Source organism: Cricetulus griseus, assembly GCF_003668045.3.
Source record: "Cricetulus griseus strain 17A/GY chromosome 1 unlocalized genomic scaffold, alternate assembly CriGri-PICRH-1.0 chr1_0, whole genome shotgun sequence".
Classification (NCBI taxonomy): domain Eukaryota; kingdom Metazoa; phylum Chordata; class Mammalia; order Rodentia; family Cricetidae; genus Cricetulus; species Cricetulus griseus.
In genome coordinates, this window is record NW_023276806.1 from 257,584,986 (window position 1) to 257,609,106 (window position 24,121).

General features: G+C 50.8%; 1 protein-coding gene across 2 annotated transcripts; it reads left to right on the forward strand.

Moving 5' to 3' along the window:
• The first annotated feature begins 1,963 nt into the window (after window positions 1–1,963).
• Window positions 1,964–18,249, forward strand: Cdkn1a (cyclin dependent kinase inhibitor 1A). 2 transcript variants are annotated; one of them, XM_035451019.1, is made up of 4 exons: window positions 1,964–2,203; window positions 6,570–6,666; window positions 15,816–16,271; window positions 16,932–18,249. In XM_035451019.1, exons 2-4 carry the CDS (start codon window positions 6,642–6,644, stop codon window positions 16,979–16,981), a joined length of 531 nt encoding a protein of 176 aa, XP_035306910.1. In that variant the 5' UTR covers window positions 1,964–2,203; window positions 6,570–6,641; the 3' UTR covers window positions 16,982–18,249. The 2 variants fall into 2 exon arrangements, with proteins under 2 accessions (XP_035306910.1, XP_027250250.1); XM_027394449.2 differs by lacking the exons at window positions 1,964–2,203; window positions 6,570–6,666 and adding an exon at window positions 10,869–10,960.
• The last annotated feature ends 5,872 nt before the right edge of the window (window positions 18,250–24,121 follow it).

Consider the following 24,121-nt stretch of genomic DNA (forward strand, 5'->3'; position numbering starts at 1 on the left):
AGGATGTCCTTGAACTTGTGACCTTCCTTGCCTCTATCACCCAAGTGCTGGGTCTATAGGCTTGCAGGGTCACATCTGGCCATGGAGTGTAGTTTTCAATTGTGTTAATTGTTATGTAAAAAGATATTAAGGACTGGCTAGAGGGCTCAGTGGGTTAAGGAGCTTGCTGCCAAGCCTGACAGCTGGAGTTTGGTTCTCAGAGCCTACATGGTGGAAGGAAGCACCCAACTGCTGGTCTTCGTCCTCTGTCTTCCACTAATGTGCCCCTGTACTGGTACATGTCCACACACGAGAAATAATGCGGGTTAAAAAAAATAATAACAGACAGCTGGGCACTGGTGGCACACGCCTTTAATCCTAGCACTCGGGAGGCAGAGGCAGTTGGATCTCTGTGAGTTTGAGGCCAGCCTGGTCTCCAGAGCGAGTGCCAGGATAGGCTCCAAAGCTACACAGAGAAACCCTGTCTCGAAAACCAAAAAAAAAAAAAAAAAAGAAAAAAAAGAATAAAAATAAAATATTAATTTTTTTAATATTTATTTTTATTTGTGTAGGTGCTTTGCCTGCATGTGTGTCTAGCACTTCATGTGTGAAGCCCTGGGTGCTGAGGTCTTGGGGGTGGGCACTACAGGAAGGAGACCACCTCTTCTCTCCAGAGGCATCACTTGTCCCAGTATCTATTCTCTTCCAGTGAGACTCTCTGTGCACAAAGAACCTGAGATTTTTCTTGCATTTTTAAGAAAATTTTTTTCTTTTTGTCATGGCCATGAATGTATATGCAGGCACACATGCCAGGTTCTCATGTGGAGGTCAGAGAACAACTTTCAGGGGTTGTTTTTCTCCTTCTTCATGTGTGTGGGTTTTGGGAGCCAAACTCAGGTCCTTAGGCTTGGTGGCGTATAAACTGATGGTGTGTCTGCTCTATGGTATGGCTAAGGGGAGGTATTTTTTTTAATGTAGTTATGAGGAGAGAAAAGTCAGAGGCATCTGGAAGAGACCGGAGCAGAGAGAGAGAGTAGTAGAGGGAACATGGCCAGTGGACTGGACTTGTCCATGAGTGAAACAGGAGCAGAGAGAGAGAGAGAGAGAGAGAGAGAGAGAGAGAGAGAGAGAGGGAGAAAGAGAGAGAGAGGGAGAGGGAGAGGGAGAGGGAGAGAGAGGGGGCAAGCAGAGAGAGGGAGAGAAAAGAACAGGGAGAGAGCAGAGAAAGGGAGAGAGCAGAGAAAAGGGAGAGAACAGAGATGGGGAGAGAGCAGAGAGAAGGAGAGAGCAGAGAGAAGGAGAGAGCAGAGAGGAGAGACAGGGAGAGCAGAAAGGGGGTAGAGAGAGAGAGGGAAGGAGGGAGACAGAGAGAGCAGGCCACAGGCAGCTGTTTTTTTCCTAAGCCCTGAGGGTTTTGTTTTGTTCTTCTCCTTTTCTCTTTGCTTCAGTCCATGGGCATTGATCCCTGGCATGCTAGGCAGGGGCTCGACCACCAAGCTTCATCCCCTAATTCTTTGGTTTTGCTCTTTGCATGAAGTTTCATTTACTGAAACCTCAGGTTGACCCTGAATTCACTCTACAGGCCTTGAACCTTCCATCCCCCTGCTTCAGACTCCGGCCTGACAACGTGAGTATTCTCCCAAAGGCAAGTCCCTTTCCACCCTCTTCCCCTCTGTTCAGAAACCCTAGGTTAGGGAGGATGGGCGGCTGATGGAGCCATTTCCAGCCAGTTGAAATACAGAGAGGGAGATTGGACCTTTCTTGAGGTCTCAGGGAGTGAACCCCCACCCTTCCAGATCTAGGCTGAGCACAATGCACCCCCTATAAGAAATTCTGGGGGGCTTCCTAGCAAGCTGTCTCCTAGGTCCCCAGGGGATTCAGGAGATTTGCCAAATAAGGGATTTCCTGCATGTGGGCCGGTAACTCCTTCGGCTTTGATGCTGTTTTTTTTTTTTTTTTTTTTTTTTTTCCTTTCCTTTGAAAGCTGTGTACCAGAAGGAGGAAGTGGGGTCCTGCTGTGTGTGGAGGCAGTGTGCACTGTTCCTTTGTCCCTGTGTGGACCTCATGGTTTCATTTCTTGTGGTGCTGGATGGTCCACATATGTGAGAACCCATTTCCTAGGCGCCTCTGCAGTGTTCTCTCGGTCTGTGCCTCAGCGGGAAAAGCCTAGGATGACTTCCTAGGCAGGAGGACATCCCATCTGCTCATAGAGACTCCGCAAGAAGTAAGTCACATCAACTGTGTCCCCAGCCAGGGACTACAGAGACCTCTGCAGCCATACACGGCCATCTGTCAGCTTCCCATCTATGGTCTGGTCTAGAGAAGGCAATTTGAGTACTCCTGAGCCAGTTGACAAAGTGCACACATCCTCTTTAGAGCCTTCTCCTTCCTCCAGCCCAGGGAATAGACCTCCAGGCCCTCAAGATTGGGAAGCTATAGGACAGAAAGGGCCTGGACCTCTGACTCACTGCATGGAGAGCACCGGCCACCTAGAACACCTTTCCTGGATTCACGAGTGTGAGAGATGATCTCCTTCTCCCTCAAATCTTTACCTCAGTGAAGTAACTGGCTCTGTTCTATCTTAGTTTCAGTTGGTCTCACGTAGAATGAGTGGGCCTCAAACTTATGGCAGTCCTCCTGCTTCTTCCCCTGAATATCAGGGGTGTGTTGCCACACTTGGTTCAGTTTAAACAGATCTTATGTGGCCTAAGCTGGTCTCAAAGACATGATCTTCCTGCCTGGGGTTATAGGTGTGTGCCCCAAGCACACCCTTGTCACATTTCATAGTCTGTCTGTTTCACAGTGCCAGGCCTCGCTCCATGTCCCCTTCATGCCCCCTCCATGCCCCACCCACCCTGCCAGCTCTTCCTCAGCCCTCTCCTAAGCTCTCAAATGTTTCCAGGAGGACACATGGTCCCCTCTCTACAAGTGCAGGTCTCTAAGAAGCCACAGAAGATCAACAGAGGACATCACACTGGTGACTCCTGGCTCTGCAACCATAGTGCGGCCACTGTCACTGGGGCTTAGAGGAGCTGCTGCTACATTCCGGGGTGGTTCTGGTGCCAATATAACCCCAGAGGAACCCAGAGACACCTTAGGGCAAAGACAAAGATGAGCAGCTGATGGAAGGGGCCACAGTAAAGACCCGGACTCACCCTGACCCCTGCCAGAGTCATTCCAGCCAAAGCTAGCAGCTCCCAGGGCCTTGTTTCCTGTCATCTGCCTACCTGTGCTGGGTGGAGGGGGGGCCATGGTTCTGAACTTCTGAGGCCATTGCCCCACTGTGCAATCAGAGGCTCCGAACCCCAAATCCTTAGCACTTTGATGGTGTATGCTGGGGCTTGTCTTGGGACGGGCTTTAACAAAGAACAGAAATAGTAAAGAATGCCAAGTCCTCTCTTGGGGACCATCCAGAAAGTTGAGCTTGAGGGAGGGGTATCTTGAAGGCTGTTTGTTTTGTTGAAACAGGATCTCATGTAGCTCAGGATGTCATCCAATTCAATTTATAACTGAGGATGACTTTAAACTTCTTTCTTTTTAAAAAAGATTTTATTTATTATGTATACAACATTCTGCTTCCATGTATATCTGCACACCAGAAGAGGACACCAGATCTCATAACGGAATGTTGTGAGCCACCATGTGGTTGCTGGGAATTGAACTCAGAACCTCTGGAAGAACAGTCGTTGCTTTTAACCTCTGAGCCATCTCTCCAGCTCCCTCTTTCTTTTAAAGATTTAGTTTATAGTTATGTGTATATGAGTGTGAGGTTTGTGCATGTGAGTGCAAGTGCCTGAGGAAGCCAGAAGGGGGCATCAGATCCCCTGGATCTAGAGTTCCAGGTGGCTGTGAGCTACCAAATGTAGATTCTGGGTCCTCTGCAAGACCACTATATACTCTTAACTGCTAAGCAATCTAGCCCCAAGACCTTGAACTTCTGAACCTCCTGCTTCAATCTCCTGGTGCTGGATGACAGGTGTGTGCTGCCACACCCAGTTTATACAGTGTTGGCATGGGTCCCAGGGCTTTGTACATGCTAGACAAACTCTATTGACTGAGCTACATCTTCAGTCTATAATTAGATATTTTAAAAACAAAAATGATTGAGCTGCATTTAAATTTGTGTTTTTACCTAACAAACCACATTAAAACCCATTGGTGTGGGTTTGATTCTTACATCACAACAAGCAAGGATGAAGAAGGACATAGCGAGGGCCCAGTGTAGTGGTGCTCACTTTTAACCTCAGCACTCAGGAAGCAGAGGCAGGAACTGGCCAGCACAGCAGGTAAAGGCATTTGCCATCAAACCCGACTGAGTTCCATCCCCGGGCCCACCTGGTAGGAGAAGACTGATTTCTCTGACATCCCCGGGGCCCCATGAAACACATGCACCCACATGCATGTGCACACACACTCACTCACACAAAATAAATAAAGTATAACATGTGCATACATATTTTTTAAGAAGCACAAGCTGAAGCCAGGCACAGTGGCACATACCTTTAATCCCAGCACTTGGGAGGCAGAGGCAGGTAGATCTTCATGAGTTTGAGGCCAGCCTGGTCTACAGAGTGAGTCCTAGGATAGCTGGGCTACATAGAGAGACTCTGTCTCAAACAGACACAGGAGAAACACATGGCAGAGCGGACAACATCTGAGGAATGACAAGCAGGGTTGGATTTTCTGGTGTGACACACCACACGTATACATACGCACCCTTACCTACACAGATGAACACATACATACAATATACAAGAAAGAAAAAAGAAGTTGATTTTTTTTCTGGCATAAATTCTAGTCTTCAATAACTAAGGTTGTACAGGTAAAGAGCCAAGTCAGGCACACAGAAATCTTTCCACAAACGTTACTACTGTTACTAGTGTACTGATACTCCCAGAGAAAGGGTTCCTTGGACTCACTAGTTACTTAAGCTTCTGACTGGCTGGATTTGGGCGCCAGGGGTTGGGTGGGTGGGGGTGTGGGGTGTTGGGTGAGTGTTGCATTTATGGCACGCACATCTCTCTGGGTATAAGGACAATCGGGTTAGGCAGTGAGATGGGCACTGACAGATACCAGAGGCCCAAGAGAGGCTCAGCTGGTCCTTGCTGGAGCACTGCAGCTGGTTCGGCAGTCCAGACTTTGCCATCCCATCAGTCATCTGGGTGCACTGTTGATGCAGACAGGCTCTGGCAGAACATGTTCTTCTCTGAGGCAAGCCCTGAAGAGGGACTCAGCTCTACTGTCAGCTGCTTCCAGCAACCTCTGAAGGGAACCAGAGCTTTGGGAAACCCTTTAGGGACTAACAGAGGTGAGGAGTGAAGGGCATGACACTCCTTGCCTCCCCACCTGTGTACATATCTTTCCTTCTTCCCGGACTCAGGCTTCTTGACTAACTTTCTCCACCTCTCTCATCTACCGTCTGTCAAACTCCTCTGAACCCTTCAGGCCCCACCCTGCACGCCTGTGATAAGACATCTTGGCCAAGGCAGCCTACAGTAGAAAAGTTTAGGGGTTTACAGCTTTCAGAGGGTGAGTCCAGGCCCATCATGGCAGGAATCATGGCATCAGGCAGGCAGGCATGGCCCTGGAGCAGTAGCTGAGAGCTCATATTTTGAGATGAAATCATGAGACAGACAGAGAGAGCTAACAGGGAATGGTGTGCACTCTTCAAAACCTCAAAGCTGGCACACAGTAGATGCCTCCTCCAACAAGGCCTCACCTCCTAATCCTTCCCAAACGGTTCCCCCAACTGGGGAACATCTGAGTTTATGGGCCCATTCTTATTCACACTACCCCTTGCTCCCTGGTATCCTAGAGAGCAAGCCTGTCATCAGGCTCTACTGTCCTGCCTCCCTCCTACCCACCCCCATGCTCTGTTTCCACCTCTGTGCCCTGGAAGTAAGTCCCATGGAGAGATTGTGTTTTATTCTTCTTTGTACCTGTGGGGCCTGGCATCCTCCATCTGAAGCCCATGAATGTTTAAGAGCAGCCCATTTTTAGCTTCAAGGCCTCTGTTCATTTAATCATACACAGATTCATTTATTTACAGAAACAATACTGTCCAGAATAAGCCTTTACTGTCCAAACTAGAAAGTAGAACGGACTATGAGTCCATATTTACCATCCTGAGCTGGACTCTTATATCTAGCCATTTAAGGTAATCATTGGCTGGGCAATAGGGGTGCATGCCTTTAATCCCAGCACTTGGAAGGTAGAGGCAGGCAAAACTCTTAGTACAAGGCCAGCCTGGTCTACAACATGAGTTCCAGTACAGCCAAGGCTACAGAGAGAAACCTTGTCTCGGAAAACCAAAACTAAACAAACAAATAAAGCCGTCATTGTGCCACACAAGACCTCCCACTGCAGATTAGATGAGATCACATGACTGGCTCCAACCAATGAAATCACCCCCAGCTTTCTTGCCCATTACACATTAGGGCAAAAGCAAGGGCTCACAGTCTGATGGTGTCAGCATGAAGCCCTGAAAGACTGTGTGGAGCAGAGCGAAGAGTGTCCAGTGACTAATTTGGGATAAACAATCGAAAGTAACCTGTGATAAGGTTTTTTTGTTTTGTTTTGTTTTTTGTCAGCTTGACACAAACTGGAGTCACCTGGGACAAAGGAGCCTCCGTTGAGGAGGCCGAAGAAGCCTCCATTGAGGAATGGCCTCCAAAGGTTGGCTTGAAGGCAAGTCTGTGGGGCATTTTCTTGGTTAATGGTTGATGTGGGAGGGCCCAGTTCACTATGGGTGGTGCCACCCCTGGGCAAGTGATCCTGAGTTGTATAAAAATGCAAGCTGAGTGAGTGAGCCCTGGGTAGCAAGCTGGTAATCAGTGTTCCTTCGTTGTCCCAGATACAGCTCAGGCCTCCAGGTTCCTGCCCTGGTTTTCCTCAGTGATGGGCTGTGACCTGGAAGTATAAGATGAAACAAACCTATTCCTTTCCAGGTTGCTTTCCGTTAGTGTTTCCTCACAGCAACAGAAAGTCTAAGAGAGTCACAGAACTATCCCGCTGGCTGACCTGCCTGCCACTTTGATTCTTTTTGGTTTTTCCAAACAGGGTTTCTCTGTACTTTTGGAGTCTGTCCTGGAACTTGTTCAGTAGACCAGGCTGGCCTGAGACTCATAGAGATCTGCCTGTCTCTGCCTCCCAAGTGCTGGGATTAAAGGCTTGAGCTGACACCACCTGATGCCACCTTGTTTATTGAGTCTGATATTAGCCTGGAGCTCACTGACTAGACTAGGCAGCTGGCCAGGGAGTCCCAGCAATCCTCCTGTCTCCTGCTCCTCGGCGTGGGGATTATAAGAGCCTATGGCTAGGCCTGAGCCTATCTTGTGTGTGCAGGGGACTGAGCTCAGGTTCTGCACTTGCAAAGCCAGCAACTTTACCTACCGAGCCCTGGTGGAACACATTTCCAATGCTAGAGCTCAGCTGTGGAGACTGGGGAGGCTGGCTATGTTTCAGAGGCATCAGTACTGCTTTGGATTTCTCAGGGATCTGATACGCTCTCCTCTGACACTGGTGCTTAGGCTATTTTCTGTTCTGTCTTTGTTCTGGGGTCGCATTTCTTGGGAGTCTGTGTGGAGGTGATTTCTTCTGAAATCTGACTGTCTTTGTTCGGGACTCCCCAGGCCTTTTCTGAGAAATGGAGATACGGTCCCCACACTTCCTCTCTCTTCCTGGTTAGCTCCAGCCACTAACGTGGAGCCTTCCTTACACCCTCCTTAAGCCCTAGTCCCACATTTCTTACCAGTCCCAGAGGGTCCTGCAAGGTTCTATCCCTGGCTGTCCTCTCTCTGAGACTAGCAACAGATCGGAGCAGCAGCCTGTGGTGGGTCGGGACTAGCTTTCTGGCCTTCAGGAACATGCCTTGACATGTCCAGCCCTGGAACTGGAGAGGTGGGGCTGCTTTGTGCAGGGGCATCGGGATGTGAGGGCACACAACAGCCTGCTGTGGGCTGAGGAGGGGCATGGAAGGACACAGAGACCCCAGACAGCCTAGGGATGCCCCACCCTGCAAGCCAGAGTCCCTGGCAGCAGACAGGAAGATGGCATTTATTTTGTGTATCCAGTGAAGAGGGCTTTTGTGCCTGTGTCTGCCTGTGCCTGGGGGGTCAGGTACTGTGCATGGGACTTTGTCCCTTTGTCCCCTTAGGGGCTGAAGGGGTCTTCCAGCCGTGTGCCTGACTATACATTCAAGTGCAAGGCTAACTCTTGTTTGTTAGAAAGCCCGAGCAGCCTTAGACTTAGTAAATATTTGTTGAGTACTTCTGTGGTGCCCCGGGAAGCCAGAAGTTATTTTAAAAATCTTCCCAACGTCAACAGGACAAAGGCACAGGAGGTCACAGCGCTCAGCAATTCACTACAAGCCTTTATTAAAACTGTTTTCTCCCAAAGTAAACAGGCAGACAATGTCACGTCTATCTGAAATGCCTGGAGGCCAAAGGGATTTGAGCAGTTGGACATCCTGTCCTGGCCCATGACAGTCCAGCCCTGGGACGACCTGGGTGCAGGGAGGAGATGGTTCAGGAGCTGGTGTGTTGTGGGAGTGGTCCCGAGGACTGACTCTAGTCCTGGCTTCAGCCCAGAGCCAGGCTGTGGAGGGGGTTGGAAGGGTGCCCCACGCCCTTCCCAGACTCCCCTCCCCCGCCATAGAGGAGGAGGTCTGTCCTCCTTAGGTCAGCTAAATCAGAAGAGGAAGACGGGGCATGTCTGGGCAGTGATTTCTAGCATCCCAAACCAGGAGATGTGAGCACTTACTCCAAAGTAGGCTTCTGTCTCTCAACTGGGATTTCTCTTGAGATTAAGGCTCCATTCTCTGCGTTCCATTTTTTTTGTTTGTTTCTGTTCATTTGTTTTGAGAGAGGGGTCTGCTTTTGTTTTTGAGGCAGGGTCTCTTGTAACCTAGGCCAGCCTCAGACTTGCTATGTAGTCTCTGGGGATGGCCACCCTGCCTCCTGAGGGCTGGGTTTACAGGCACATGCCATAGCATCCAGTTAATGCTGTAGTGGGACTTGAACTCAGGGCTTCATAACTGTTAGGCAAGCACTCTACTGAGCTACATCCCCAGATCTGATTGGTTGTGATGGGGTCTCATGTAGCACAGGCTGGCCTTGAGATCCAAATCTCCCTGCTACCCACATGCTGGGATTACAGATATGTATTCTGCCCAGTTGAGATGGGGGTCTTGCTAGGCAGCCTATGTGACCAGGCTGGACCAAATAATGAAAACCCACAAAGGCTGGGTGGTGTTCAGACCCTCAGGAAGAAGGTTAAGGTAGGAGAATTGCCTTGGTTTTGAGGCTACCTTAGGTTACATAGCAAAATATTGTTTCAAAACCCCAAAACAGGGGGCTGGAGAGATGGCTCAGAGGTTAAGAGCACTGACTGCTCTTCCAGAGGTCCTGAGTTCAATTCCCAGCAACCACATGGTGGCTCACAACCATCCATTATGAGATCTGGTGCCTTCTTCTGGTGTGCAGATATACATGGAAGTAGAATGTTGTAAATAAAGTCTTAAAAAAAACAAACAAACCCAAAACAGGACAAAATAAAACTGATTAGGAGGCAAAATAAAACAAGGGGTGGGTGGGAATTGGTGACACCTCACTGGTCTGTCAGGAACATCAGTAGATATATCTAGAATTGTCCTTTATTGATGACATCTCATTTTGGACCCAGAAATAGACACCAGTAAGCAGAGAGCTCTGGACAGCGCTCCAGAGACCAAGCAGGGGCCATATCTTGGCCATGTTGTCGGAATCAGGTCTTGGGCCTCTCTGAGCCTTAGTTTCCCCATCACAGTGTGTGTTGACTGTGTGAAAAAAATGCCTACACACTGGCTTCTGCTGAGGGGAACAGGAGGGAGAGCCGCTGTCTTCCATGGTAACCGGTGCCTGTCTCTGGGAACTGGACCCAACGTCCTTAGGTTCTGAGGCAGTGATTGCAAATCTTGGGCATCATTGACTTTTGCAGCCGGCCTGTTTCCCTCATCTCTGAGATGAAGAGGATTAGATAGCGTTCGGAATCCAAGACACTCTGTTGGGGTGTCTGGGTGCTGCAGTTGCTTCCCGGAAAGGGGGCCTACTGAGGGAAGATCTCCAGGAATAGTGAGATTCCTGGGAATTTCAAAGAAAGGCTCATCATTTTTATTATCTGTGGATTTCATTGTTTTGAGAAGGTCTCACTGTGAAGCCCAGGCTGGCCTTGAACCAATCACACTCTTCCTACCCCAGTCTTGCAAGTGCTTGGATTCCAGTCCTTTGCCATCACACTCAGCTTGAATGTTGATCAATCAATCAATCAATCAATTAACTAATTAATATTAGAAACAGTGTCACATATCTCAGGCTGGCCTCCATTTGGCTTAGTAGCTGTGGACAATGACCTTGAACTCCTGATCTTCGCGTCTCCACCTCCCCAGCGCTGTTATTACAGAGGTGAACACTCTTGCCCACTTTATCAGGTACTGGGGATCCCACCTAGGACTTCCCGCAAGCAGAGCAAGTCCTGTACCTACTGACCCACCTCCTCAGCCCCAGGTTTTTAATTTACTAACATCATGTAAATCCTTCCCAGAGTCGGCCAGGGACAGACTGGTGAACATTCAGCCTTGACAGCAGTGGTGCTGATAGACGTGTGTGGCTACGTTGGTGGGGTAGGAGACCAGCAAGCGACCAGGCGTGGGGGGAGGGGAGGCCGCGCCACCACGCCCTCTTGCCGCGCGCGGGGTTCGGGCCGTCTGGAGCGGAGTCAGGCGCGGGCTGAGATTCCCGGAGGGGAGGGCGAGCCAGCACGTCGCGGGGATGGGTGAGGGAGCGGCTGGCCCTGCCTCCAAGGCGGGCCGGGCCGGGACGGGGCGGAGCCGATGCTTTCTTATAAAAGCCGAGCCAACCGCGCCAGCCGAGAGGTGTGAGCACTATCACAGTCAGGGGGACTCGGAGCCAGGCGCAGATCGGCCGCGAGATCGAGACACTCAGAGGTGAGGGCGTCGTGGCAGGGACCAGCTTCGCGTGTCCCCAGAAGTGTTCGTGTGCGGTTGCCTGTGGCGATGGGTGTGTCGCTGTGTGTGTGTGTGTGTCCGCCGGGTTCACAGCTGTGGTCTCGGCAGGTGGATGACGACTGTGTGTCTGGGCGCGTCCGTGGCGGCCACCGACTTGGTGTATCGGAGTGTGGCGAGGATCGGACTGTGTGGCAAACTCGGCAGACAGAACCCGAGTTTCAGGACCGGGGATGGCTGTCACTTCCAATTATTGGAAACTCGGCCCGGGCCACGGCTCACGGGGACACCCTGCTCGGAGCTCGCTTCTTGCTGCCCGTGCTTTTCGGGACTCCAGGTGCGGCTCCCCAACGGCGTCAGAACGAAGCCGGTGTCCCCAGAGAGGTCCGGGGCGGCGGGGACAAGTTGCGGGGAGTCCAGCTGGGGACCGGTACAGGTTGGTTCTCCCATCCCGCGGGTGCCGCCCGGTCCCGGGTCGGTGTGGTCCAGGTGTCCTGCTGCGTCGTGGTCGTCGTCGCTGCCCCGCTGGGCGCTGAGGTCAGCGCGGGCTGTGTCCTCCGCCCGCGGGGACGTGCCTGGGCACGTCCTGGAGGACAGGGCAGGAGAGGAGGTGACTCACTGTGACAAGGAGACCCCGAGCACCGGGTTGAGATCAGAACCGCGCCCCAGCTGGGGACGGACCAGTGGCAGCCCAGAAGCCCCCTTCCCTGCCCGGGCACAGCCTGGTCCCTGCCCTGTCCCCTCCCCCGCGCGGCACAGTGACCTATTTGGCGGGCACAGTATGTTCCCAGGGAACCCGGGGCACGGGGAGGTCCTGGACGCGGTGTCCGGTCCGCTCTCGGTGGCGCGCCCTCGGGGACAGGGAGTCTGGGCGGGCCCTGTCTACACTACCAGTCTGGGAAGCGCAAAGGGTCCCACCCACCGCGCCCACCGCGCCGGGGACCTGCGGCCGCGGGCGCGAGAGGAGCCCACGCTGTGGAGCAGCAGCGGGGACCCCCGCGGAGAGGCTTGCGGGGTACCGTGTATCGGACGCCCCGGGGCTGGGACCCCCGAGCAGTCCACACCCGGTGTGGGGAGATGACGGGCCGGGTCAGGTTGAGTGCGCCCAGTAGGGCGCATCCATCCCTCTTGGAGTCCGTGGGGACGAGGGCCACACCTTGCCCTGATCCCGCGGCAAAGACTCAGGCTTGGGTTTGGGGTTTGGGGGTGCGCGGGGAGCTTCCTCTCTTCCCATTCCCCTACGTCGCGTTTCAGCGAGGACACTCGAGCGGTTTTTGTTGTCCTCGCCCTCGTCTATTTTTATTTTCCAGGGATCTGACTCATCGCGTGCTTTGGGCGTGGAGATCAAGGTGGAGGGGGCCAGAGCTGAGAGCACTTTCTTTGGTGTGTGTGTGTGTGTGTGTGTGTGTGAGCGCGCGTGCGTGTGCGTGTGTATGTGTGTGCGCGCGCGCGCGCTGGTTTCCCAACATAGGCGGGAGTTTAGGAAGCCCGGGCTCATCGTGACGTGTTTTGCGGCCCAGGTCCCCCTCCTTTCCTCTCCCCTCCCCACCCCAGGGTGACGTGCAGCTCCGGTGCCCATGCAGTTTTGGCGGGCGCAGCGCCGGGCAGGAAACTGACTCACCAGGCCTTGCTCAGCCCACGCGCCGCCCACCGCGCGCTATTTCCCGGGAGCGCAGCGCCCCCTCCCGGTCGCGGTGGGGGCAGCAAGGCCGGCTGTGTGCGGGTGGTGCCACCGGCCGCTGCCACCCGCACTGAGGCGTAAAGAGAGGCCCTCACTTACTGGATTGTGTTTAGGGAATTGAAATATGTACGGTGGCCAGTGAAGGAAGACGTTGTCTCTGTAAAATGAGGGCTTTCTGGTAGAAGTGGTTCTGAACAGGGTGTGCGAGCGGACTTTGTGAGAGGCGTGGCCCTGGAGAGCCAACGTGGGGAGCGTGCCCCTGTTGGGATTCTGCACCCCCTTTTTTTTGGCTTCTAGAAGATAGAGACGATCCAGATTCTCGACAGAGCGTTAGCCGGGCTCTTCCTCGTGCCCAAGGAGCACTGAGACCGGTGGTGTTCTGTCCTTTTCCCCTCTCTGGCCCCTCCGCATGAGTTGCTCTCCAGGAAGGGCATCAAACTTCTGCTAGTCTGGGGAAATAACCCTGTTTCCACCAGTCAGTCTCTCCCCGCTCTGTGTGTGTGTGTGTGTGTGTGTGTGTGTGTGTGTGTGTGTTTTACTATATGGCCCTGGGCTGTCCGGGAACTCACAGAAGTCCACCTGCTGGATTAGTGGAATTAAAGGCATGCCCAATAACAAGAAGCTCCATCAATATTTTAAAATAACAACAACAAAAACACAGCAAAACAAAAACCTTCCCAGGTGGTTCTGATGGTTAGGACCCTCAGAATGACCAGAGAATGGTTTAGTGGTAGAGCAAATGGGTTTGGGTTCAAATCCTGGCTATGCAACTTGTGTGCATTGTGACTTCGGACACCTTAACGTCTGTGCCTTGGTTAGCTCTGCCTAAAATGGAAGCAGTAGTGCCATCTATTAACAACAGGTGTGGTGGCTCATGTCTGCAATCTCAGGGGAGGCTGATGCAGGAAGATGACTGAGCTTAGGCCAGCTTCGCCTACATGGTGGGCCCCTGCCTCAAATACATCAAAGGGGGTGGGGGAAGACAGAGAGAAGGAATTAATGAATATAGCCTTTTATTTTATTTTTTTAAAGATTTTATTTATTTATTATGTATACAACATTCTGCTTCCATGTGTATCTGCACACCAGAAGAGGGCACCAGATCTCATTACGGAGGGTTGTGAGCCACCATGTGGTTGCTGGGAATTGAACTCAGGACCTCTGGAAGAACAGTCAGTGCTCTTAACCTCTGAGCCATCTTTCCAACCCCCTGAATATAGCCTTTTAAAATGAAGACTGGCAGTGGTAAACCACTTACAGCTGCCTTTGTACTAGAAAATGTCCCCAAACTCTGCCTGTAGTCAGAGGCCATCTGAGGTCCCTTTGCACAGCACCATGTAAACCCCTTCGGGCCGGTGGGCATCTGTCTTAGTCCTGTGTTCTGTTTGTTTGTTTTTGAGATCAGGCTGGCCTTGAACTCACAGAGATCCTCTTGCCTCTGCCTCCCAAGTGCTGTAGTCCTGTGTTTTGGGGTTGGGGGTGTATTTTGCTTATTTATAATCTGAAAGAGTCTCTAGCCTACAATGCTGGCCTCCTTCCCTGTGTAGTAGCCAAGGTTGACCTTGAACCTCTGCTTTCTCTGTGATTACAGGGTGTGCCACCACACCCAGTTTCACAGAGAGTGTCTTGCTTGATAGGCCCAGGCTGTACCAGCTGAGCCCCAGACCCTTGTGGGTGAGTCTCTTCATCTCTCTGTCTTCCTACCTTACTCCGATCTGAGTGTCTGTCACTTCCAGCTCCAGGCAAACTCATCCTGAGGTCTTGAGGGGCTCAGAGTGTATGTGGTGAGAGAGCCTAGGGGGCTGCTGCGTAGACCTTGCAAGCTCAAAGGCTGGAGGGCCAGACGGGTGCCCAGGAGAACCCAGTCCTCCTTAGGACCTGCATCCCCTACTATTGGAGTCAGGCCAGAGAAGGCAGGAGCTGTTTGGGTCCCTTGGGTATCCCTCCATCCCTCAACCAGCCGCCTCTGGTTTCCTGTGCCTGTAAAACGGGTTCCTTGGGCACAGGCTGTAGGCAGGTTTGGGTGGTGTCTAGACTGCAGATTATATGATCCACCTGGCAGGATGTGGCTTAGTCTGGGAGAGAGATGGAGCCCTACTCCACCCCTTCAGCCTCTCCTCTCCCTGAGGCTGCTGCCTCCTGGCATCCTTAGGAAAGGTCTCCAGGAGGTAGCACCTGTCAACTGTGGTCTGAGGAGGAGATGCACACTTGCAGGGGGAGGGGGAACAATGTGTGTGGGGGTGAGGAGGCAGCTCTGTCAGAATGGGGCCAGAGAATCAAGCTACTGCTTCTTCGTCCAAGGGTCGCCTACACTAATTTAGTTCCTCCTCGAATCTGCCCTCAAATAGAGCCCAGAGATGTTAAGATACATATTTGGGGTCACCCAGCAAAGCCTTGATTCTGATCGAGGCAGTCTGGTTTCAGTGTTCTCAGCTCTACCAGCTACCCCAGCATGCTGCCACAGCTATGCTGGCTAAGAAACTGAGGCCAGAGTCAATTTTTTTTTTTTTTTTTTTTTGAGATAGGGTTTCTCTCTGTAGCTTTGGAGCCTATCCTGGCACTCGCTCTGGAGACCAGGCTGGCCTTGAACTCACATAGATCCACCTGCCTCTGCCTCCTGAGTGCTGGGATTAAAGGTGTGCACCATCAATGCCGGGCCACAGAGTCACTTTTTAACTGTGGTGCTAAATAGCAGCGCCATTGCTACAGTTTATCCCAAAGTGCAGGGCAGAATTACCGGTCCAGATTGGCTGGACAGAATTACCCCCCAAGGGCAGTAGGATATGGGACCGAGGCCTGGTCCAGCTGCCAGTGGCTTAGGGGGTGGGGTGTGTTTGGGAAACCATTGGACCTTGGCAATTCACAAGTATTTGGGGTGTTCACACCCACGAAGGACGACACTTTGGCACAAGACATTGATTTTAGCTGTTAGTAGTAGCCCTGTTGTAAACAGGACTGTGACCCTACTTCTGCAATGCATCGGTCTCTGGATGTAGCTGTGACCTCGAGGTGCAGGGCTGGCTGAACTCAACTTTGGGTCTCTGGGTGCGGCGGGGTTCTACAAGGCGGTGGGAAAGCACCCGGAACAAGAGGGAGCGGGAAGATTGTGACTTATGGTGCGGTTTCCATAGTGACCGGGGTCGTCTTGTGTTTCAGCCGCAGGCGCCACCATGTCGGGTCCCGATGACGTCCGACCCGTGCCACACAGGAGCAAGGTGTGCCGCCGTCTCTTCGGTCCCGTGGACAGTGAGCAGTTGAGCCGCGATTGTGATGCGCTCATGGCCGGCTGCCTCCAGGAGGCCCGAGAACGGTGGAACTTCGACTTCGTCACCGAGACGCCGCTGGAGGGCAACTATGTTTGGGAGCGCGTTTGGGACCTAGGGCTGCCCAAGCTCTACCTGAGCCCTGGGTCCCGCGGTGGCCGTGACGACCTGGGAGGGGACAAGCGGCCCAGCACCTCCTCTGCCTTGCTGCAGGGGTCAGCCCCCGACGACCATGTGGCCCTGTCGCTGTCCTGCACTCTGGTGTCTCACGGCCCTGAGCGGCCTGAGGACACCCCCGGTGGACCCGGAACCTCTCAGGGTCGCAAACGGAGGCAGACGAGCCTGACAGGTAGGGACAGGTACCGGGAGAAGGGGTCCTGCAGGAGATCCGCTGAGGGTCCCACAAGTCTGCAGCCAAGCCCCGCTAAGTTGATACTGATCGGGCACTAATCCTCAGGGCCCGTGGTAACTCGGCTCTAGAACAAAGCCTTAGCAGAGAACATTCCAGTCATTCCCCAGCACTAAGCCATTCTTGCCTTCCTTGGTAGGTGGGGGAGCCGGGGCTGAGAGGTGATAATAATAACAGCTGACCTTCACGTGATCCAGGCATTTTCTCCGCATTGACGGGAAGGCTCAGGGTAGGGTGGGGTTTGGCAGTAGAGCACTGACCTAGAACCCAGCAGGGAAGTGCTGGGGGTGTGCCTTTGCAATAGACTGCTGGCCTGCCACGTCCACAGCACAGGTTCCATCCCCATGCTGCCAAACAAGTAAAGAAGAGTGTGGCTGGAGAGATGCCTCAGCCAGCACTTACTGCTCTTTCCGAGGACCTGAGTTCAATTCAACCTCGCAGAACTCCAGCTCTAGGGGGTCCAACTCCCATTGTTGTGGGCAGACTCAGGAGGCCCTCTGACTGTAGGAAGGTGTAGTTGCCTGGGCTCTCCCAGCCCCGCCCCCAGTGTAGCCACCTGTCCCTTTGCCTCTGGCCTGACATTTGTTTCTCTCTTCACAGATTTCTATCATTCTAAGCGCCGGCTGGTCTTTTGCAAGAGGAAGCCCTAATGTGCCCACAGGAGGCCTCACCCTCTTCTGCAGTGGGCCAGGAGGCCCCCTCCCCACCTTCTGCCTTAGCCCTTCCTTCACTCTGTGTGTCTTAATTATTATTTGTGTTTTAATTTAAGCGTATCCTGTATATACTCTGCCTGCCCTCCCCCAGCCTCCAACCTTAGACTTATTTAAAAGAACTAAAATAGTAGGATGGTAGGACCCTTAGTGCTGGGGATTTTTATTACGTAGACTATTATTTAAGCCCTTTCTTAACCCAAACTGTGTTCCCTATCCTGGAGGGAAGGTCGGACTGGCTTCGTGCCAACTACACCCTCCTCCACTCCCACCCCCATTCCCTGTCTGGGTGAGATACTCCCTAAATGGCCTGGTTCCCTGCCTCCTGTCTCATGGGGTGACCCTGAATAGCACTTTGAAGGGGGGCCAACTGAGTGGAACTTTGGGGTCTCCTTGTCACCTCTAAGGCGACAAGTGGTTACAGCCTAGAACAGGGATGAGGCTTAGCCTGGTTAGGACACAGCTGTAATATCCTGACCCTTGACACTGGCTCAGACCTGTGAAGACAGGGAATGCCCCACACTCTGGGTCCCCTTTGCCACCCCCGGGGAGCCTGCCTCCTCTGTGGGTCTCTCTGTTAGCTGCCCCTCTGTTTTTGAGGGTTCATCTGGCCCTCTGCTGCTCTCCCCACTCCAGACCCTTCCCCGACCCCCAATACTCCCAGGTCAGCAGGAGGCATCTCTGGGCACCTGGAAGGTACACTAAATAGGGTTCCCTGGTTCTACCTAAGTTAGCACCATGGCAACCACCCTCCTTGTGGCTCTAGGGTGTGTCCCTGGTGGTGAGATAGGCCTCCCAGAGCAGTGAGCATCCCAGTGGTCCCAGTGTGTGGTGGGGACGACAGCTGCTGAAGTCATCAGTGACCTCTCTCACAGTACTTTGAGCAGCTTATGTACAAGGAGCCAAGCCAAGACGGTGCCTGGAGAGCTAAGCAAACTTAACAGGAGACTGAGAGCAGTGGCTGACCCTTACCCAGGACCGAATCCCCGTGGGTGTAGAAGCACTTACTGACCCCAAACACCCCTGTTTCTGTAACATCCTGGCCTACACTGTTTGCCCCTAGCCCCTCCCCCCACATGTATTTTGGCCTCCTCCCCGTTTCTACTCAGACTGTAAACCTCCCAAGAGCAGGGGCCACGTCCTGCCCTGTTCTCAGTCCCACCCCATACTCCAAAGCAGGTGCTCAATAAATATTTCTTGATGACTTACAATGACTTGTCATTAGAACAAATGCGGGAGTGTTTGGGACTGGCTGTTTGAGCGTGTGTGTGTGTGTGTGTGTGTGTGTGTGTGTGTGTGTGTGTGTATCTTGTCTATCTGTCTTTGTGGTCTCTGTGTGTGTCTACAAGTGTGCATTCATGCAATATTTTTTCTCCCAGTGATAGGAATTGAACCTAGATCCTTGAGCATGATAGGCAAGAGCTCACTCCACCTCAAGCTATAGTCCTGCCCCTTTGCTTATCATTTTGAGACAGGTTTGTAGGATTTTTTTCCATTTTGGGAAAAAATGTTCTCATCTTCAATTCAATTTTGCAGAAATGGTTTTTAAAACCATATGTGCTGCAGCGGGCATCTCTTGTGGCAGTTCTGTATCAAATTCAGGTAGTCAGGGTTGGGGGCAAGTATCTTTACCCACTGTGCTATCTCACTGGACCCAGAAAGATTTCAATTTCATTTTTAATAATTTAGTTTCTTATTCCTCAACAGCTTCATACATGTGCATAATGAATTTTAGTCCTTTTTCACACACTATGTCCCTTGATAAGGTGCTTAGACGGGGCTTGAACTCGTGGCCTTATCATCAAGCCAGCTGCCTTTGGAATTAAAATAATTTTCTGAGCCAGCAGGGTGACACTTGTGACCAGACCTGATCATTTGAGTTTGGTCCCTAGGACCCGTACCATGAAGGAGTGTCTGGCTTATACGGGTTGTCCCGTATACTAGAAGTTGTCTGAATGCCACATGTATGTGTGTATACATGCGTGCTCTCTCTCTCTCTCTCTCTCTCTCTCTCTCTCTCTCTCTCTCTCTCCTCTCTCACACACACACACACACACACACACACACACACACACACACACACCATGTGCTGGAGAGTTTTATGTCAATGTGACACAAGATAAAATCTTCCGAGAGGAGAGAGCTTCAATTAAGAAAATACCTCTGTAGATCAGGCTGTAGGCAAGTCTTCATATCAGTGGTTCTCAGCCTTCCTAATGCTGTGACCCTTTGATAACAGTTCCTCGTGTTGTGGTGACCCCCCAGCCACAAAGTTATTTTTATTGTCACTTCATAACTGATTTTGTTTTTATGAAGCATGATGAAATATCTGTGTTTTCTGTGGTGCCTGCACTACAACTAAGTCTAGTGGAACCTCCACTTGTGGCATTTGAGCCACGACTAAGTCCAAGTATCCGGAGAAAGTCTGGAGATTCACTTAAAAGCAGAGCCCTCCAGCCGCTTGTGCTATGTGCCCGCTTGTGCTATGTGCGTCTGTCTTTTTTTGCAGGGAGGGAACAACCTTATATACACTTACAGCATAATGGATAAACTCCAGGTGTAAGAGCTGGTGTTTTTAATGCCAGTGGGGCAAGGCCCAGGCTATAATCCAGGACTAGAAAACAGGATGCATCTGTGGTTATCAACTCACGGAGACCCCGTGGGAGCTGGGGCCCAACAGTTTTCCAATGGCCATAGGCAACCCCTTAAAGGGTTGCAACCCACACATTGAGAACTGCTGCCAAGCATTTTCTTAATTAGTGATCAGTGGGGAGATGTCCATCCGTTCTTAGGGTGTCTATTGCTGTGAAGAGACACCATGATCATGGCAACTCTTACAAAGGAAAACATTTAATGGGGGCTGGCCTACAGTTTCAGAGGTTTAGTCCATTGCCTTCATGGTGGGACATGGAGGCACGCAGGCAGACATGGTGCTGGAGAAGGAGCTGAGAGGTCTACATCTGGATCCACAGGCAACAGAAGCAGCTGTCTGTCACACTGGGCTTATCTTGAGCATAAATGAGACTTCAAAGCCCACTCCCCACACTTCCTCCAAGAAGGCCACACCCACCCCAACAACGTCTCACTTCCTAATAATGCCACTTCCTATGGGCCAAACATTCAAACACGGGAGCCTGTGGGGTCATAACTATTCAAACACCATATTCCACTCTCTGGCTCCCATAGGCTTATTGCCATAACATAATATAGAATGTATTTAGTTCAACTTCAAAAGTCCCCAGAGTCTATCACAGTCTCAACAATATTTGAAAGTTCAAAATTCAAAATTCAATTTCTTAATTGTAACCCCCTATAAAATCAAAAAAAGGAAAAACAAACAAAAAAAGAAACCAGATCACGTACTTCCAACATATAATGGCCCAGGATATACATTAATGTTCCAAAACAGAGGAAAGGGAGCATAGGGAGGAAACACTGGACCAAAGCAAGATCAAAACCAGCTGAGCAAACTCCAAACTCTGCATCTCCATGACTGATGTCAAGGCCCTCTTCAGAGCTCCAACTTCCTTCAGCTTTGCTGACTGCAGCACACTTCCTTCTCGTGGGCTGGTTCCACTCATTAGCAGCTCTCCTTGGCAGGTATCCCAATGGCTTGGCATCTCTAACATTTTGGGGTCTCCAAAACAATCCAGGCTTCACCTTCACAGTTTCATACAATGGCCTCTCTAGGCCTCCATGCTGCCACACATTTGGCCTCAGTGGCTCTCCTTAGTCTTGGAGGGAGATTCTACAACCCTTTTTTCTATCTTTGATTCTAAAGCCAGAACCAGATGTAGGGAGAAACCCTGATTAGAGGTACCGCTGACCATGCCAGCTTGGACGTGGTCAGAGTTACTTAACAAGGGTTTAAGAAGGAGAGAGGCGTGCACGTGGCTCTTTTGCCTGCCTGGGCTGACTGGAAAGCATTTCAGAGTCTGTGCTGCTCCAGTGCAAACCTGGTCACTGGCTCCTTTGCGTGAGTACTTTTCCCCAATAAACTACCATTTTATTAACCTATTTCTGACTTCACTTTGTAAACCTCAATAACCATATGGCCCAGAGCTGCCAAGTTGTGCTGCTTGCTAGGGCTGGAACATGGGCCCCTGGTTTAATTATACTTCATTAGCTTTCTGTTTTCCATGGTTTCCTTCATTGGCTAAGCTTAGCTGTCCTGAAACTTGATCTGTAGACCAGGCAGGCCTCAAATCCAGAGACCTGCCTGCCTCTGCTTTCCAAGTGCTGGGATTAAATGTATGTCCCACTACATAGGGTTTTAAATTTTTCTTTACAGGTTAGAAACTTAGTTGGGTAGGATCTTGCTCAATGTTACCATTCCTTTTATTCCATTTTTTTTTGTTTTGTTTTGTTTTTTCGGGACAGGGTTTCTCTGTGCAGCTTTAGAGCCTATCCTGGCACTTGCTCTGGAGACCAGGCTGGCCTCGAACTCACAGAGATCTGCCTGCCTCTGCCTCCCGAGTGCTGGGATTAAAGGCGTGCGCCACCAACGCCCAGCTTATTCCATTTCTTAATCTGTTTATCTCCATTCCACTTCCTTTTCTCCTCAAGTTGTACATTTTGTATTTTTCCTTTTTGAGCTTGCTCCCTTTTATTATAGATCTGTATATGAATGAACACTAATAACCACACAACAAAGTCAATACTAGGCTGTTTTGAGATTTCCTCTGCCAGTGCAATTAATACAAAACTCTTCAATTTACCTTCAAGCAAACTTTTTGGATCAAGGCACAAAACAACCACATTCTCTACCAAAATATGACAAGAACAGTCTCTAGACCACATACTAAAATTCTTCTCATCTGAAACCTCCAGAACTAGGCCCCCACAGTTCAAATCACCCTCAGCACCACTGTCTTCCATGCTCCTACTAGTATGGCCATTAAGCAGTGCTTAAAGCATTCCACTAGTTTCCTAACACAAAGACCCAAAGACCAAATTCCTCCAAAGAAAATCATGGTCAGGCTTATCACAACATTACCCCAATCCCTGGTACCAACTTCTGTTTTAGTTAGGTTTTCTATTGCTGTGAAGAGAGACCATGACCATAGCAACTCTTATAAAAGAAAACATTTGCCCGGTGGTGGTGGTGAATGCTTTTAATCCCAGCACTCAAGAGGCAGAGGCAGGCAGATCTCTATGAGTTTGAGACCAGCCTTATCTACAAAGTGAGTTCTAGGACAGCTAGGACTGTTACAGAGAGAAACCTGTCTTGAAAAACCAACCAACCAAACAAACAAAAAACCCCAAACCAAACCAAAACTACTACAACAAAAATGAACAAACAAACAAACAGGAAAAGATTTAATTGGAGATGGCTCACAGTTTCAGAAGTTTAGTCCATTATCTTCATGGCAAGAAGCATGGTGGCATGCAGGCAGACATGGTGCAGAAGGAGCTGAGAGTTCTACACCTTGATCTGCAGGCAGCAGATGCAACTGTTACACTTGAGCATATAGGAGACCTCAAAGCCCACCCCCACAGTGACACACTTCCTCTAACAAGGTCACACCTACTCCAATAAGGCTGTACATCCTAACAGGGCCATTCCCTATGGGCCAAGCATTCAAATACACGAGTTTATGGGGAATCATATCTATTCAACCACCACACAGCCCATTGTGGGTGGTGCCATGCCTAGGCAGGTCGTCCTGGGTTTCTATAAGAAAGCAGGTTGAGCATGCCATGAGTAGCAAGCCAGTAAGCAGCACCCTCCATGGCCTCTGCATCAGCTCCTGCCTCCAGGTTCCTGTCCTGTGTGAGTTCCTGCCCTGACTTTGAACATGGTCAATGATGAACTGTGGAAGCATAAGCCGAATAGACTCTTTCTTCCCCAACTTGCTTTTGGTCATGGTGTTTCATCATAGCAACAGAAACCCTAACTAGGACAAAATAAATATAACAATATTAAATATATAACTTGGTTTTAAAATTTTATGTATTTGAGTGTTTGTCTACATGTATATCCATGTGCCTGCACCTGGTGCCAACAGAGGTCAGAAGGAGGTGTCAACCTCCTTGAACAGGTATTTCAGATGGTTATGCACAGCCGTGTGGCCAGACAGCTTTCCAGTTGGCTGGCCATGAGCCCCGATCCTCCTGCCTAGCTGTCTCAGGTGTTTTTTTTTTTGTTTGTTTTTGTTTTTTTTCACATTTCAACCAACCTTCAAGGTTATAACCCTATTTCACAGATGAAAAAAACAAAAAGCCAAAAATCCCCATGGCCACAACCTGAAGTCCCAGGCCCAAAGTCACTTCCTTAGGGAGTGTCAGAGCGCTAAGGTCTATCATGAGGTCTGCAGGTCACACAGCCTGCTTGATACACCTGAAAGGGGAAGTGGTGGCATTTCCAAGTAGGGACTCATGGGCACCAACTGTGCCACTTTGAAATCTTTGACATAACTCAGGCTTTCTCAATGTTCCGGAAAAGACTGCCGGATGCTATCTTGTCCCCTCTTCTGTGGCCCTGCTATCCACCCAAGCTCCTGCTTGACATATTTTGGAACTGACAGCCAGAGGCAGAAACCCTGGGTGCTCTCTCTACCCCAGAGCAGATGGTATCTGTGTCAGGGTATACCGGACTCTGATGTGAAGCCAAGCAGCTATGATGCTCAGTTAAAAATGGTCTCAAGGCAGCCAGGCGGTGGTGGTGCATGCCTTTAATCTCAGCACTCAGGAGGCAGAGGCAGGTGGATCTCTGTGAGTTTGAGACCAGACTGGTCTACAAGAGCTAGTTCCAGGACAGCCTCCAAAGCCACAGAGAAACCCTGTCTCGAAACCCACCCCCCCAAAAAAAATGGTCTCAAGGCCTTTTGTCTCTGTCCATCAATTCCATTCTATATGATTTTATTCCCAAGTCCAGAAACATTGGATTTTGAAAACATTTATTATTTCTTAGTTTTAATCTTTATTGCCTGGCTTGCACGAGGTCTTCTACCACCTGGTGGAGGGCGAGAAGTGACTCCTCAGGTTGCCCTCTGACTGCACAAGTGGGCTGTGGTTGGCACACCATCGGTACAGTGCATGTACCCAATGACCTGGGACCACATGGTAGAAGGGGAGAAC